Below are 16703 nucleotides of genomic sequence, written 5' to 3'. Positions count from 1 at the left end.
CAGAGCGCAATCATATGGTTAAATTGTGTGTACATTCCAAAGCACAAGTCTCTAGTACTTGAAATGCGTTCAGATACAAATTGGGAGCGAAGGGGGCGTGGTATCCAAAATCTGTAAATTACAAAATCTTTGTGTCCATTAACTCTATATACAACGCAAATTCGAAGTCTCCAGATTTAAAAGTGTTCAAACTAGGCTGAAAAAACCAAGTCGATTTTACGATTATTTTCGATAAAAAGTTATCGGATGAGTTATCAAAAAATAAAGCAAACTTGTACTGCCTATGGTATACACGAGTATGCATGCCAAATTTCAGCTCTCTAGCTCTTATATCTTCTGAGATCCATTTGCTCATACGGACGGACGGACGGACAGACGGACAGGGCTATATCGACTCAGCTCGTCGTCCTGATTAAGAATATATATACTTTATGGGGTCTGCGATGATTCCTTCTGCCTGTTACATACTTTTCACAAAACCATTATACCCTGATTTCCCATTTTCAATGGGTTCAGGGTATAATTATCTTTAGGGATGATGTAAAGTGCTCTTACACTGACATATTTTAGTCAAGCTAATTAAACATACTACAAAATTTCAAAACTAATCATTTTTATCACTAACGAAGATTTGGTATTACTTTTATTATAATTTTATTAATGATAGAAGTATGCAATGGAACTAGTACTTTCGAGGAAACGGAAATATTATTTCGCATGTTCTATTATTTGTTAGTAATCTATAGTAAACGATGTGATGAAAATAAAACAATATTGTTTTTCGTATGGATGAATAAATGTACACCAATAAAAATGTATTAAAAAACATAAAACCTGAGAAACATTTGTTATACACATATTCAATATGAATATAAAAACAAAAGTAAATATTATTTAAAGTTGATTAGGATCTCTAATTATTTACAGTTTTTTTTTTTTTTCTTTATTTTATTTGGTTTATTAAGTGTAGAAACGGTACAATCAGATATAGTACTTTAACAACACATTTATGTACATAAAATTAGGGCCAAACCTTACTCAATTTCTGTGGACTGAGAAGTATTTACAGTGTTTCATTTTTTAATATCAGTCACAAAGTATGCCACGGTTTTTGACAGAAAAGGTGTCCCTGGTATGCGAGCTACTTTTTCTTTCTTTTCATCACTAATGTTATTTAAAACAAAAATAAACTGATATATTTAAATAATTTCCGATTCGAAGTACCGATAACAGCAGTACCGAGATTCAGCAATAGTATTATATTTATTTATATAGTGTATGTTGTCTTATGCTATAATGTGTCTCTTTTGATGTTAGTATGTAGATTCACATTTATCATCAGTGAATCATAATATTATAATGCTTTTATTTATGATGTATGTATTTAGATAAAAATAAAATTAGGTAAAATTATTTTCCAGGAATTTATTCTCAAGAAGTGCCATCCACAGGACCTCCCTGCGAGGTTCCTATAAAAATGTATCAAGTAAAATTGAATGTGATTTACTTAAAAATTGTTATTGTTTGTTGATGTTTTTGTAAATTGTTATTGTTATGAAATTTCTGTACTGTAAATAATTGTGTCTTTATGTTCAACTTGTTAAGCTGTTAATTAGGTAGTAAAAAGCCTGTTTAAGTAAAATAAAAATAAAAATAATAATAGAAAGGAATTTATTGTATTAAGTTATTGCATACTTTCATGCGACATGTGTTAAACCTGAATGAAATTGTTTGTTAGCTTCTGAAGTGGTCGGATAAAGTCAAGCGTTTCGAGATTTCTGTCATGCTGATTTACCAGCAATTAAAAACAGAAAAATGTTGTTTGATTTATTGATAATCTAGTTATAAAACGCGATTTGCAAAATAAGAAAAACTAAAATTCCTATACACCTTCTATTGCATACTTTGGGATGTATATGCATGTAAATGAAGTCTTATTTGTATGAGTATTTTTTTAAAAGATGGCAGCTAGGCATACTCTTCTTTTAAGTAAGCCCTCAAGTATATATGCATGTATATATGTGCATTATATTTATATTATATGTAGGTATGCATATGTATCAATGCTTATTCACAATTTATGTATATACAGGTATGTATGTATGCTTTTCTGTACTCTCAAATTTTTTTACTAGATGCACAACATGCTCTATTATACATATGCATGACCACTCCGACATGCACACACCATCTCAAATTTTAAAATTAAAATTTTAAAATTAACCGCTTGATTAATCCCTAAATTATCACTATGAAAACTAAGGACACAAGTACATATATAATTATACATATATATATTTACATATGCATATATTAGGAATTAAATATTATTATTATTATACATTTATATGTTTACATATGTATATGTGTAAAATGCTACATTGCTTGCACATAAGCAAATGTATATGTATGTATATGTACATACCTATGCGCTTACTTTCTAATTTGTAAAATTTTTATATGTATTTACAATTATATTTTTGTATATACTCCTCGTCAATATATATGTATTTACATTCGTAGTTGCAATTCAAATAACTCAAAAAGAATGTTGCAAAAAAAAATAAATAAAAAAAGTGAAGGAATGCTACAAAAAATAAATAATTTTCATACATATGTGGTAGTTTATTCAAAACTGCTTGCGAGTGTTAGTGAGGTAAATACAAAAGAAACAGAAATACGAAGTAAAACAGAAAATAATGATCACACACACATTCATCCAAGCGTGTTGATACACAATGTGTGTATGTGTGTGTGCTACACACACGCGGTGATAGCGAATGGTGTACGGAAGAGAATGCAAAGCGAAATAAAATGTACGATTGAGAACAAGTTTTATTATGAAAATAAAAGCCCTACTAAAATGCTAAAACAGCGGAGAAAACATATACATATGTACATATACACGCACATATATTATATATTTATAATAAATGCGTGTGTGTGTATATATTATGTATCCGAACATATACACATACATATATGTACATATACAGAAAAAAAATCAACACAGTTCCACAGACAGCGGAAAACTGGCTAAACGCCATCAAAATGTCTGCAACACAGATACTCACCCATACAACTACAACAACAAAATATCATGAATGCGACGAACAACACAAAATAAAATAGCGTTGTGTGTGTGTAATAAAAACAACAGCCAGACACGCACGCATACAGTCAGCGACTCAACACGCAAAGCGTGCACAACAAAAACAACGTGAAATTGCAGTGTAAGAGTGTATGTGTGACAAGCCGTCGTAGAGTATATGTATATGTTTTTTTCATTTTTCTTTCAGTTTCTTTTCGTTCGCTCGTCGAAGCGCAAGTGTTGGTGAGACTACGACGCTCTGTATTTAAAAGGACTGGTGAACTAACACAACCTGTTAATATATTTAAAAAAATATAATATTTAATCCAACTAATTACATTTTACACACAAAAAGGCGCAATATTAATCAAAACTGTAAGCGTCTGCATGCTGACAAAGAAGAAGAATAAAAAAATTACTCTTCTCTCTCTCTCTCTCTCGAATACTCTCTTTTGATCATCGGTCGTTTCACATGCTCACTGAAAATGCTATGATTAGTGTTATATTTTGCTATATTTTGCACACGCGCTCTCTCTTTCTTCTCTCTCATACGCTCGCGACTTTCACGAAACTGTAATAATACCACAAAAATAAAAATAAAAAATAATATAGTAAACAAGGCAAGCCACATTATAGTAGTGGTCGTATTGGCGTAACTGTGAATGTGTGCAAATTGATGACAACGAAGCGCGTGTGAGGCGAGCAGCGCGTAAATCGGGTGCAGTGAAATAAGTTTGACAAATTTGCAGTGTTTCGTAAAACAAAGTGCAGCTAAAAATAAATGTGTATGCATGTACATATTCATACATATGTACATGAGTCTATTATTGCCTGATAGCCTGATTCTAGTTTGAATCTGTTAAGACTTTCTTACAGGTATGGTGCTAAATAGAGTGCATATGTATTCATATACAAAAAAGGCTTAAAGTGGATATCTTTCAGCATGCCAGGAATAACGGCTTCCAATTAAATGTGCTCTTAAAAAAATACAAACATACCTATTCATATACTTGTAAGCTCTTAACACGAGATATCGCGGCTTCTAATATGGATGCACAATTTGAGCACTTGTGTCGCATTTGTGCAGCAAACACAAAATGTAAAACCAATTCTGTTGTCGAAAGTGTTTTTATTTTCAAAACAACTGGCCTGAAGGATAAAATAGCACGTCATATCTTCCTCAACGTAAGTAAAAAAAAAGTTTAAGAATCTTAACATGAATATTCATAAAAAAAAAATATGTATAATTCATGTATATGTAAATTTCCATAAGCACAACATACAAAATGAAATTATTTAACAAATTTCTATATTTATACAAATACAAATACAAAAATATATATTAAATGAAAATATATATGTATTATGTATGTGTACATGTATACCATTATACTATTTGCTTGTATTTACGTGTGGGCGAAAATGTCGGTTGGGTAAAGTAGGCAAAGAAAAATTTTATAGCAAACAGTGAGAAACAGCACACAGCAAAAAATCTCGTTTAGCAATAGCTAGAGTTAGTGTGTGCGCGGACTTTGAAATACATGCGTGTGTATGTTTGTGTGTGTGTGTGCGTATGCGCTCTTGTGCATGTGTGTATAATAAAGAGTAATTTCAAAATACTGAAAGACAAAAACGAGCTGCGTGAGCTTACCTCCTGCATGCATGATTTCTTCTCTCATATTGTATATATATGTATACATATGTAGTACAGCGTGCTTAAATGTATTTATGGAAAATAAATTCATGCGGGAATGACATAAACAATAAAATGGCTTGTGTACATTTGCTAAACCAAATTAAATTTTACCCATATTTATAATGTTATTGAAACTTTTATTTACAGGTTGCCGAAAATGATCCCCTACCTAAAGTACTTTGCAAATCTTGTTATCGACAGGTGGAAGCTACTGCCTCACTTTCTAATATAGCCAAGCACACACAGCGTGTATTTCGAGACTTTCTGCTAAGCACAGTGGTATTTGCAAATGTATTTATTATTTTTTCTGAACAAAAATAATATCTAACCCTCCTTTATAGCCTAAGCAATCGCGCCAAGCGACAGCAGCACTTGTTAACGAGTCATTAATGCCGACTACACCTGCGCAGGAGATCAATGAATCCATCCAGAATGAATCCAATATTAAACGCAATTTCAGCTGCGAGGATAATAATACATTTCATCCAATATTGCTATCGCGTCCTTCGGACCAGACTTTTCCTTCTGGCTCACATCACCGGATTGGGAGCGATAAACATGACGATGTTGTAATCAGTTTGACTAATAAAGACAGTGAGATTCATCAGCGCCATCAGCAAAAGCGACAAAGCGATGCGCCTGAATACACCCACAGCCGCAGTAATGTTAAAATGAATAATCTAACCCAGCCGACTCGGCGTAATAGCGTTTTTGGGGATTCACGTTACAGTTCAGCACCGATGTCAATAGCTCAGCGTTCAATGCAACTGCCGCCCTCTCTAGCACCAATACATCCGGAGGTGGCGCTTTCCAAAGTCACAAAGTCACATAGTCCTGAAAAACGGCATTCTCCAGCAGGTGTTATCAATTTTATTCAGACCCATGGCCGCATCACAGGTAGTGCACCTACAATCACTACTACTGAAGTTAATAAAGGATACACTGCCGGAAGTAGTATATCTACTCATGCTAAAAAACATCAAGTGCCTACTTCCGCTACACAAAAAGTTTGCATTGCAGGCGTACCCAATTTGCCCAAGAGTGTAATTCAACAAAAGCAACGTAATCTTAAAAATGCTCTCAACAACATCAGTGCCATACGCGACGGCCAGGTATCTCTATTAAAACCATCTCACCAACGCCAGACTTTAGAAGATATTGATATTAGGCCACTCGTTACGACCACGGTAGTGCCACACCAGTCGTTGTATGGAGTTGAACCTTCTGTAGAGGAAGCGCTTCCTGAGCATATCATTATAGCTGCTCCTAAAAAGAAAAAGGAAGAGCCTACCACTTTGCCCCTCAAAAGTCCACCGAAATTACAAAAAATTGGAGCATCACACGCAAAAAATGTTCGGGCACCTCACGATGTCAGTTTAATAGCAGAAAAAACACCAGTTAACAAATCTAAAGCGCTACCCAGCATGAGCACCCTAACCGATGCCATTTCCCTTGGCAATGTCATTCGAGATCCAGACCTTCTGAAACTAATACTTAAGGCGCTTAAATGGCCGGTCACAGCTGGCAATTGTGACGAGCAAATGGCAAAATTAAAAAATTCAAAATTTGCAGTAATTATGTCGGATAGTAACCTTCTTCAAGATAATGATCTAACACAGCTACTGGGTCCTTATCTTGCTCCAATGATGGCTATTGTCCAGCAACAGCACAACAATCCGTCCTGCAATTCGAATAAGACTCCTTCTCCACTTGCAAGTCCATCAGCAACCGCTGAGCTGCAGACGATAGGGGAGTGTACAATGCCGTATAAGTTACCACCCGAGACTTCGGTACAATTGGTGCCGTCTAGTCCGACGGATGAAGCGCACCCTCAGCCACTAACAAATAAGCCCGTGGATTCGAAATGCTCACAGCGAAAATCACGTTTGCATGATTTAAGTGTTAACGAACCGCCGAGCACTGAGGACATAGCAACGACATCAAACGCGACACTAGTTGCAAATGAATTGCTCAACATTAACGCCATGTTACTGTCACAATTTAACACAAGTCCAGCTGATGTTCTTAACGAAGCGCTAACTTCCATGCTAAAACAGCAGCAGGACTCGAAAATTCAGCGCTCATTACACCGGAAACGCAGTTCTTCAACGACGAGCAATGCAATAAATTTAGAAGATATTGTTCTCGTTGAGCCCGAACCATTACTTGATAATCCCTTAGCGCCTGATAGAGATGTTTCAACGTTCACAATACCACCTCAAGAAATATCTAACCCTTCTCCGATAACACGGCCGATCATTAAGCGCCGCAAGGCTGTTACAAAAACAGCAAATAGAGCAGAGATTTCAATGCCGAAAGCAGATGAAAATAATTCTAAGACTGAGCTCAAACAAGACAAGAGCACAGATGAGATCATTTGTACTAGCGATCCTTCTAAAATCGTTGAAATTTCTACTGTCGATAACTTAGTGGAAACTCCACAAGCACCAACCAGTACAGTACCAGAAGTTATTTCCAGTAGTATCACTAACATTGCAGTTGAAAGTACCGGTGAGGAGATAGAGACCAACCTTGCCACCAAAAGCAAGCCTAACAATCCAACGGCAAGCGTACGTAAAACGAATGTTAAGTCAGCTCTCGGGCAAAAACTTCTAGAAGCTATAGGTTTACCACAGCCTGGAAAGGATGCTTTCACAGAAAGTGCTCGTGACACGTTGCGCAGTGCACTAAAGCGGTCACTAAAACAGGCTCAGGAACAGCAGCAACAATTAAAGCGCGTTAAACAAGAGGAGCCCGTAAAACAGATGGCGGATTCAACTACTAAATTAGTTACTTGTGAATCTTCTGAGGAGCACAAAAAGGCAATTGCAGAACGCGAATTAGAACTATTAAAACGCAAAACAAAGAACGCAGATAAAAACAGATTATCGTTCAAAGAGTAAGTACACTCATTGCGCCCATTTTAATTCTTGACTAATATTAGTATAATTTTAGTGAGAAATCGGATCGACCTGATGTAAGTTCATCATCGTCACGCAATCGAAGAAATCGTAATAAGTCGAAAACCGATGTTCATGACGATGACTGCGGCAGTGAAGAAAAGAAAAGAGAGCGATGGGATGAAGATGATGATTTGCCTTTGAAAACAGACCCTGAAAAAAGCCCGGAGCATATTAATCGTCCTACGCGCACTAGCAAAACGATGTCAAAGTATTATAAGTCTCCAAGCGTTGACAAACCGCTGTCGAATGCGAAGTCGCAACATGCTATGGGAAGGCGTTCAGCCAGGCAACGTTAGGTTGTTCAGCCTAAGCTTAAATTGTAAACTAATCGGGCTTTGTCTGACATATAAAATATGCTCAGAACTTGTTACACTTTTAATATTTTATTAAGACGCACTGTACACAGTATATACGTACTTTATTTATAAATAGTTTAACTATTATTCAACAAAAGATAAATATATTAATTGTCCTTATCGACACCCAAGTTATATAAAAGCCGTATTTATTTTCTTGGGCTTATTAATTTTAACCAATTTGTTTGCTAAATATCCTTTGTAAATTGAATATTTAATAAGTAAGAAGGCTCCAGTCGAGACTGCTCGACTAGGAGATACCCTGAACCCTCCTCCAAGCTGATATTCTAATCATTCTGGACTTTTTTTATGCACACATACATACACATGCACTTATAAGCACGCGCTCTGCTAGCTGCGCAGTAAGCAGCGACAGCGCTTAGGCTGCGCTGCAATGTGGGCAATATTATGAGAATTTATTTGTTGAATAATTTCTTTTGTAGACACACGATCTTAATGAAACTTTTAGAGCGTAATCATATGGTTAAAATGTGTGTACATTCCAAAGCACAAGTCTCTAGTACTTGAAATGCGTTTTTTTAAAATTGGGGGCGAAGGGGGCGTGGTATCCAAATACGGACGGCTCATACGGACGGACGGACGGAGGGACGGACGGACAGGGCTATATCGACTCAGCTCGTCGTCCTGATCAAGAATATATATACTTTAAGGGGTCTGCCACGCCTCCTTCTGCCTGTTACATACTTTTCACAAAACCATTATACCCTGATTTCCCATTTTCAATGGGTTCAGGGTATAAAAATATCAATTAGCGAAAGACAGCGAGAACTTGAATTTTAATGAATTACATATTGACTCAATTTTGAAACGTTCAACCTTCAAATATGAAGGGAAATATTTAAATTATTTGTGTACATTTTTATTAGATACAAAAAATTAATGTAAGTACAATCAACGACAATCCTTTAATTTTATTTTTTTTTTAATTTTAATAGTCTTATATATCTAATTTTTCAGTAAATGTTTATCAGTTGGTGTGCAAGTTCTGCCTGAATTTTCCTCTATAGCTGAGGTGATACGGCAAAACAATAATAAAGATAAAATACTGCTTGGGTGCGATCTGTCTGAATCACCCGAGCGTCTGAACAAATTTAGATATGTGTGTATATAACAACCATATACAAAGTAAATTATAAGCAAAAAAAAATTAGTTGGTCATTTTTCGCGACTTGCAACGGTTGTAGAAACGACAGAAAATCAATTTTGTGTGCAGATTCTATTTTTGCATTTTGTGTTTACGGATAGCTGGTAACGCTACTTACTACTTACTACTTATCACATTACTACGTGTACTCAGGTCCGTTGCAAAGCGTATTATTAAATTTTGTATTTCTAAGGGAAATAGTAGTCTTTAGCTCAATGAGCTGCTGCTGTGAAAAACGGAAACATGAAGTGGAGCCAGGCAGTAGCGATGAGGAAAACTTTTTTAATGCAAACAGTAACGATGTAAGTACACATATCTACATATTTTAGTGCAATCTTCTTTATTACCGCAACCATTAGAAGGGGTTTTTTTATAGCTCTATCAATAGTTGAAATGTCCCTATCTTTGATTTGTTAAATCCATGCGTAGGCGTTATCAAAGAACTACTACCTGTGAATGTATATCAAACCTTTAGTACAAAACAGTCGATAATTTAAACGCGAAGTGGTTGCACCTTGGTGGATAGCTGACCACTTTTTCATCAAGAACAGGCAAAAAAGCTTCTGGCACATATTTTTCGTGCTCAATAGAAAAGAGCGAAAGATATAGAGAGAGACACACACTTCGACAAACTGTGTATGTGTCAAGGTGTGTGTATGCGTTGTATATACAGCTATATATAATCAATACACATGATTACACAAAAGAACTGTATGGTGAGAGCAAGCGGATAGAGAGCAAAGAGAGTGAGAGACCACATTGAGAGCAATAGCTCCAAGCATCTCAGAAACGAGAAATTGTGTGACGCTTTCTGTCAACCGGTTAGTATGACTGCAATCACGTTGTTGATACGCGAACTCTGCGATCTGTCGGATGCATTTTGGCACAATCATTTCAATTTCGTGCGAAGTTTACAATATTACCATACCAAACGCCGTCTGCGTTCCTTTTGGTTTTACTGTCGAGAACACTGGTTGTATCAGTGCAAAAGCCCACCAGGCAATAGCGAAATTGAAAGCATGCAACATGCTACGGGAACGCAAATAGACTTTGCAGCTGTTGAAGCGAGCGCAAGCTACCAGCCCTTTGAAAACTTTGACCACCAGCAAATGGAATGGTGCAATGATATCGAAATTGTGAATGGTATGGATTTTAATGTACGTAAAGACAACGTAAGCTTTTAATATATGAATTATTTCGTTGATATGATGAAGTACGTGCATGCTTATGTATGCATTTATATACGGACTACGTTTAGATCTGTAAATGCCTTCAATTACGTATTAGTTAAATTTAAAGTTAATGTAAAGTGTATGTATATCAGGCATGCCTGCGTTGTCTGTCGATGAGCGCAGCTCTTGTTGTTTGTTCGTCTATTTGACATTTAGCGGGCTCTCCTTCACTTATTCTGTTACTCACAACGACGAGAAGCTTTCGAGCTTTCGCTCAGCTGTTATCCACAGTCGTGGGCCACACAATAGTCGCACCGTGCCTTGCTCTCATTATTTATTTATATATATACTTTAAGTGTAAGTTTTGAAATATGTATATACAAATGTTTATGTATTATTTTGCCAGACATCATCACTTTCGATAATGTGTTATTGTTTAAGTTCATATATACATACATTATATTATATTAGCGTCCAATGGTACAACAGACAACATACATATACATACATATACATACATACAAATATGGAATAAGTATTTAGATATGTATGTATGTGTATATAAGCTTTTCAACATTGCGCTTTAGCTTTAAGTCTCTCCTGTTTTGGGCGACACAACCAAATGTCACATCAAAATAAGTAAAAACAATTGCGGCAGTAGTGAATAATGAAGAGTCAGACAAATAACTCAATAAAGTGGAATTTTTCTAGCTTATTTAGAAAGTTATTATTAACTGTGATAATATTTATGTATTTATTTTAATAAGAATCTATAGTGCACAAAGTTGCTTTTACTTTTATATACATATGTATATACATATGTCTTGTTACTTATAACGGCAAAACCCCTGCATATACATACATACATGCGTATATTTTTACATCATTAAATCCGCAAAACCAATTACACTTGTTGCTGTGATTAAACATTTATGAGATGTGCTTAAAGACATTGTGCAGAAAACTTTTTAGTTCTTGTCATCTATATAGTAAGGGTGGTTATAATGAGGTAAGCGCGACTCTTCCTATATACTATATATTAGTGACATCGATTGTTTTTAAATAATAATAAAAAGCATGATAAACGTATGCACATAAGTACTTATTTATATTTATATTATTTAAATTCAAGGAGTACAATGAATTCAGGGCAGATAAAGTTCAATATAATCCTCAATTTAATTGCAATAAATGCATATTGTATACATAATATAATATAATAATGCAAACTGTTCTGAAACCAGATGTTTAAACGATCTTGACTTTCTTCAGTGTTACTACTCACTAGTAGGTATTTGGTTTATGCCAGGGAAGTCAGAGTAGGCTGTCTTTATTTGTTGCACATTGGGTTTGAGAAATGTCTATGTTATCAATTTTTGATATTTTAAATTTTGATAGTAAAAGTGAAGAGATAGACATTGTCGTAATGTAAATAATTTCAAAATGGAAGCACATAATAATAGCATTATTCACTTTAGGCTTCCTTTTATGAATACTCTGATGCACTGCCCAAATTTTATACCGATGATGTTGGCGAACTCTATGAAGGCGTTAGCTTCACCTTTAGTGGAAAAATTTCAATTCACTGCGAGAGGTGAGTAATTGATTACAAATCACAGATGTATTGTTCACTAAATTTATACTTATCCTCAGGTTTTCCATTAACTTTATATACGATAATGCGACACGGGATGTTGCCTTGCACATTAATCCCCGTCTTCCTCAGAACTACATTGTGCGTAACACCAAAGTCCGCGACGTCTGGGGCCGTGAGGAAGTGTCCTCGGCGTTACCGTTTTTACTACGTCGCGGGGATAGGTTTGCAATACAAGTGCTTATTACGGATGCATGCTATATGATATCGATCAATGGCAATCATTTTGCTGAATATGCCCACCGCCTTCCTTTGAGTGGTGTTAAAATTCTGGATGTGAAAGGCGACGTGGAAGACGTGAAAATGGAGCGTACCGTGGTTCAGGCTTACCCGCAACGCTTAAAAGAATCAGCGGTACGGATCATAGAAGCTCACCTTTCTACAGAGGCGGACGAGGTTGATGCCAATGTCGAGGAGGTTATTAATATACCTCATGAATGGTGCCTCATCAGTGCACCCAGTGCAAAACTTGCAAACAATTCATTTAAGTGTCATTCTACTGATCAAGGGCTTACGCTTCCATACTATGGGACATTTTTACCAAAATCATTGCGAGAAGGGCGGTGCTTAAGGATTGATGGTCGTGTTCGCCTATTACCACATTCATTTTACATAAATTTGCAACAAGGTCAAAATATTTGGCCACATCCCATTATTGCATTCCATTTGAATCCACGCTTCTCACAAACAAGCACTGGTGCTATAGGAAAAGCTATCGTCTGTCGTAACGCTTGGTATAATGGATCTTGGGCCGAAGAGGAACGCTCTGAACTGGACACGAATTTTAGTCCGGGTCGTACATTTAGCTTGGTCATTGCTTGTTCCGCGAATTCGTTTGAAGTCTATGTTAACCGACAGTTCCTTACTGAATTTAAATATCGAATTCAACCAGATATTGTTGATACGGTATACATACAGGGTGACGTAAAGCTCTGGAATGTGACACTAGAAGTCAATCCATTTATTAGGGGGAAAAATGTGCGCATCTATCATAATCCTTTACCTTTAGAAGAGTATTAGATAAGACTTTAGGTCGTTCTCTTCCTGTTTTCGTGTTATAAGCTTAAGTATAAACCAGTTGCCTTTAAAGACAATAATTTGCTTTCGATTTAAATTTTTCTATATGTATAAACAAATGTTTGTCTAAAAGCATCTTGCTATATGTTGCTAGAAACGTGGTCTAATAGAAGGAAGCGATCCGTCGATCGGCAGTCATTGCCTTCGATTAAAATTATGCATTGGTGCTTTTGTTATAGATTGTTGATATAAATATGTTATAATCTGCTTTTAGAAGTTCACGAAACATTCATTTAAGAAATAAATAAATTTTAAGAATGTTGGTTCTAATTATTAAATCAATTGTTTTCTTCTCATATCAAATATTTAAATAACAGTAAAATTTTTCGCTAATGTGATGTGGTTAAATAAAGCATTAAAGTTATATTATTTTTATCGGCTATTATCGATAAGTAGACGATATAAAAACTAATGATTACGTTCAGTTAAGGAAATTTTCAACATCACGTATCTTAAATCACTTTTATTTAAAAAAGTATATATATTATTTATTTTAATTTCAAGGTTAGACCACAAAAAAATCGTCTCATACTGTAAGAATTTATGGATTTTAAACAACTCTCCAGTGTTGTTAATCATGCAATCTTTTTAATGACACTTTCAATCAAAACATCATCTGTATAGCAATACAGAAAATATTCAGTCATTTCGCAAATATACAACAAAATTCAGTTAAATTATTGCTTGATTAGTTGTTCCAAACTCTATTACAGGATATAAGTCTACATTGTTTCGGTTAAACATTGAGAGACAACCAATTGACGACTTTTGGAAATGCCAATATTTGAGTATGTGTAAAATCCATAGGGGGCTGGAAAGCCATGAATGTATACAGCGGCGCTCGCAGTATTGCCTTGAGGCGAGATTTGGATGCTTTGTCCATATTCTACGAAGAACGAAGCGCTGCTAATCTTAAGAAACAGTTTAAGCTGAGTAAGACAGCTTGTCCTGGACTAAGTTTCCTCATTCATGGATTAATTCTTCTTGATTGCGAGCACTTTGTGATTGATTTTTTGGCAAAGCCAAAAAACTTGAAATGTGAAAGGCGCGACATTATCTTACAGATCGGAGCACGCCTTCCACAGAACTATATCATACGAAACTCGCGGATAATGGGCAAGTGGGGCCCAGAAGAAAACTCCTCAAATTTACCTTTTCAACTCAAACGTGGTAAAACTTTTTGGATGCAGGTGCTGCTGACAGACTGCTCGTTTTTCATTTCGGTAAATGGCTTTCATTTCGCGACGTATAATTACCGAATGCCTTATAAGTGGATAAGCGGAGTTGATGTGCGCGGAGATGTCTCTGACATTGTCATAGACATCTTCCATGTTACGGAATATCCAATTCGCGTTAGCCGTAGTTTGCCGAACGATTTGCCATTTATCAATGATTTTTCAAGAGAACTTTTGCTTCAGAGCAGTCAAAAAAAGCCGAATAAGTTACAAATAATTAAAACTCCAGCTCAATTAGTCGATCGTCCTATTGCTAAAGCTTTGATCATACCATTCTACGGGCGAATGCTAGATGATGAAAAACTAATTGATGGTCGTATGATGCGCATCGAAGGTCGCGTTCGACTAATGCCACAAAGTTTTTGTGTAACCTTACAGTGCGGGCAGAACATTTGGCCACACCCAACCATATCATTGCTATTTAGTCCTAATTTCCTACGGAGCAGTCGCACCAAGGTGGGGAAGGCCATAATAACAAGGAGCGCCTATATAAACGGTAAAGAGGTAAATCGTGAAATCTCACGTCTCCACACATATTTGGGACCGGGAAAAGCATTTGTTCTTATAATCGCCTGTCGGAAGAACTGCTATGAACTATTTGTCAACGGGCACTCGATTCTGACTTTCAAGCATCAGATGAATCCCGCTGATATTGATATGGTTAACATCAGAGGTGACGTGAAGCTCTGGAATGTTGTCACCGAGGTCGGCACGCTTCCGGGGCGGGTCCGCCGTACGTACATATATATATTTTATATTAATTTTTAATCGACTAATTGATTTACCTACAGAACGTGCGATTCTCAGCTCGGCTACCAAAGCGAAATAAGTACAAGATTATACAAAAGGATGCATGCCTAACAAAAAGTAGTATGCCTTAACTAAAACTATAAATTAAAATTATTATCGTCAGCTGAAAGAAATTCAAGTTTTATTGTAGAGTTCAATATTGTTCAATAGTAAAATTGTTCGTATGGCTGTTGATTCTTTGGTTTTTGAGTTACCCACCTGGTGTAGCGAATAGATGGCAGACGCAATTTATAATTTCATCTTTAGCAAACATTCCTACTACAGCATTTCTGCAATTAAAATGGCAACTAGCAAATGGCAAATGGTAAATGGCACCGCGCACTTTAAGCAGGTCTGGTTCAACTGCAGGGCGCTTCTACTCATAAATGTCTACGTGCTGTCAAGTCGACCGCAGCCCATAATAAGAACGCAGGTGGACTGTCGTAGAGGTATTCTTCAATTGATTATTAAAAATGATAATCGATTAAGGACGCCTCCTGCCAGTTTTCGCTGCTGTGTCTGTGGGCCCGCTGCGCTCAACTGACGTTTATGTCTGCATGTGTTGAGCAAGACAGTTGACATTGTTTAGGCATTTGCAGCAAAAAGCGGTATCACAATGAGCAGTCCCAAAACGTCGCAGAAGACGGCAAATATTTCCCAAGGTTACCAAAGGAAGTCTGTTTGATATAGCGCAAAAAAAAAACTTAATATTATTTATGGTTCAAGTTCGAACGTGCAACGCATTTTTTATCTGTTTTGGTAATGAAGTGGATCATTGTCAGTCCAGCTACTGGATGCAACTGACTGATTGTTTTCGGCGTGGTTGAATATGCATCAAAGATACTATATCTTGTTGCCATGTATACCATATAAGTTATCTATTTCCTGCTCTCTTCCCTAGCTTGACTAATATTCATAATTGCCGCGCGTAAAGTACATTCGATGAAAGATTTGATTACATTGCTAATATGGCTTCGATACGTTAAGGATCACATAGCTTCCACTTTTTGTATAACTGATACATTTTAATATTCTCAATACCGAGTGCATCGAGCGAATGCGCCTCGATTGACAGCGGCTCGGTCGACAGGTAGGTTTGCTGACGGCTCCAATTTTTTGTAATTAATCAAATTCAGAATTAATTATGCGTTCATGGTTAGCGGCGGTCGAAAAATGTTCGCTTTACCGCTTCCTCTGCAATTAAAATGTCGTCGCGCCAAAAAAAATAAATGCCAAAATGCTTCCTATGTAAGTATCCTTTGATGATCGACCCGATCTTCTTTCAATTAATGCATGTTTCGCCTTCCAAGTATTGGCTCTCCAGTAGCTGAAGAGGCGTTGTTTTTTTTTTTTTTTTTTTTTTTTTTTTTTTTTTTTTTTATGATCATATTAATTATTAATTTCATATATTTTTTTCAACTTCTGAACAAAATGGTCCACGACGCCGTCTGATAACTGTTGCTGATCCGATTTCGCATTTTACGCATAACTTAGTCATCCCAGTA

The 16703-nt window shown here is 36.1% G+C and overlaps 3 protein-coding genes and 1 long non-coding RNA gene across 9 annotated transcripts; 3 read left to right on the top strand and 1 right to left on the bottom strand.

Moving 5' to 3' along the window:
- Nucleotides 1-1244: 1244 nt before the first annotated feature.
- Nucleotides 1245-9811, bottom strand: LOC122757134. The gene is made up of 2 exons (XR_006357053.1): nt 9619-9811; nt 1245-1469 (listed from the first exon to the last, which is right to left on the bottom strand). It is a non-coding gene; the product is annotated as an uncharacterized LOC122757134 (long non-coding RNA).
- Nucleotides 3300-8248, top strand: LOC6575547. Of its 2 annotated transcripts, XM_002001520.4 has the most exons (5): nt 3300-3967; nt 4034-4276; nt 4935-5066; nt 5129-7686; nt 7743-8248. In XM_002001520.4, exons 2-5 carry the CDS (start codon nt 4139-4141, stop codon nt 8044-8046), a joined length of 3132 nt encoding a protein of 1043 aa, XP_002001556.2. In that variant the 5' UTR covers nt 3300-3967; nt 4034-4138; the 3' UTR covers nt 8047-8248. The 2 variants fall into 2 exon arrangements, with proteins under 2 accessions (XP_002001556.2, XP_032585365.1); XM_032729474.2 differs by having other exon boundaries at nt 3300-4276.
- LOC6575544 (galectin-9) lies at nt 9294-13452 on the top strand. 5 transcript variants are annotated; one of them, XM_015164679.3, is made up of 3 exons: nt 9294-9573; nt 11922-12037; nt 12097-13452. In XM_015164679.3, the coding sequence occupies exons 1-3, from the start codon at nt 9487-9489 to the stop codon at nt 13115-13117; spliced, it is 1224 nt and encodes a 407-aa protein (XP_015020165.1). In that variant the 5' UTR covers nt 9294-9486; the 3' UTR covers nt 13118-13452. The 5 variants fall into 5 exon arrangements, with proteins under 5 accessions (XP_015020165.1, XP_002001555.1, XP_015020167.1 ...); XM_002001519.4 differs by lacking the exon at nt 9294-9573 and adding an exon at nt 10069-10428; XM_015164681.3 differs by lacking the exon at nt 9294-9573 and adding an exon at nt 10327-10414.
- Nucleotides 13453-13544: 92 nt separating this feature from the next.
- Nucleotides 13545-15393, top strand: LOC26527152 (32 kDa beta-galactoside-binding lectin). The gene is made up of 2 exons (XM_015164678.3): nt 13545-15142; nt 15201-15393. The coding sequence occupies exons 1-2, from the start codon at nt 13996-13998 to the stop codon at nt 15236-15238; spliced, it is 1185 nt and encodes a 394-aa protein (XP_015020164.1). The 5' UTR covers nt 13545-13995; the 3' UTR covers nt 15239-15393.
- The last annotated feature ends 1310 nt before the right edge of the window (nt 15394-16703 follow it).

Source organism: Drosophila mojavensis, unplaced genomic scaffold, assembly GCF_018153725.1.
Source record: "Drosophila mojavensis isolate 15081-1352.22 unplaced genomic scaffold, ASM1815372v1 contig_36, whole genome shotgun sequence".
NCBI lineage: Eukaryota > Metazoa > Arthropoda > Insecta > Diptera > Drosophilidae > Drosophila > Drosophila mojavensis.
The sequence above is the reverse complement of the archived record's forward strand: the minus strand, read 5'-3'. Positions and strand labels throughout refer to the sequence as shown.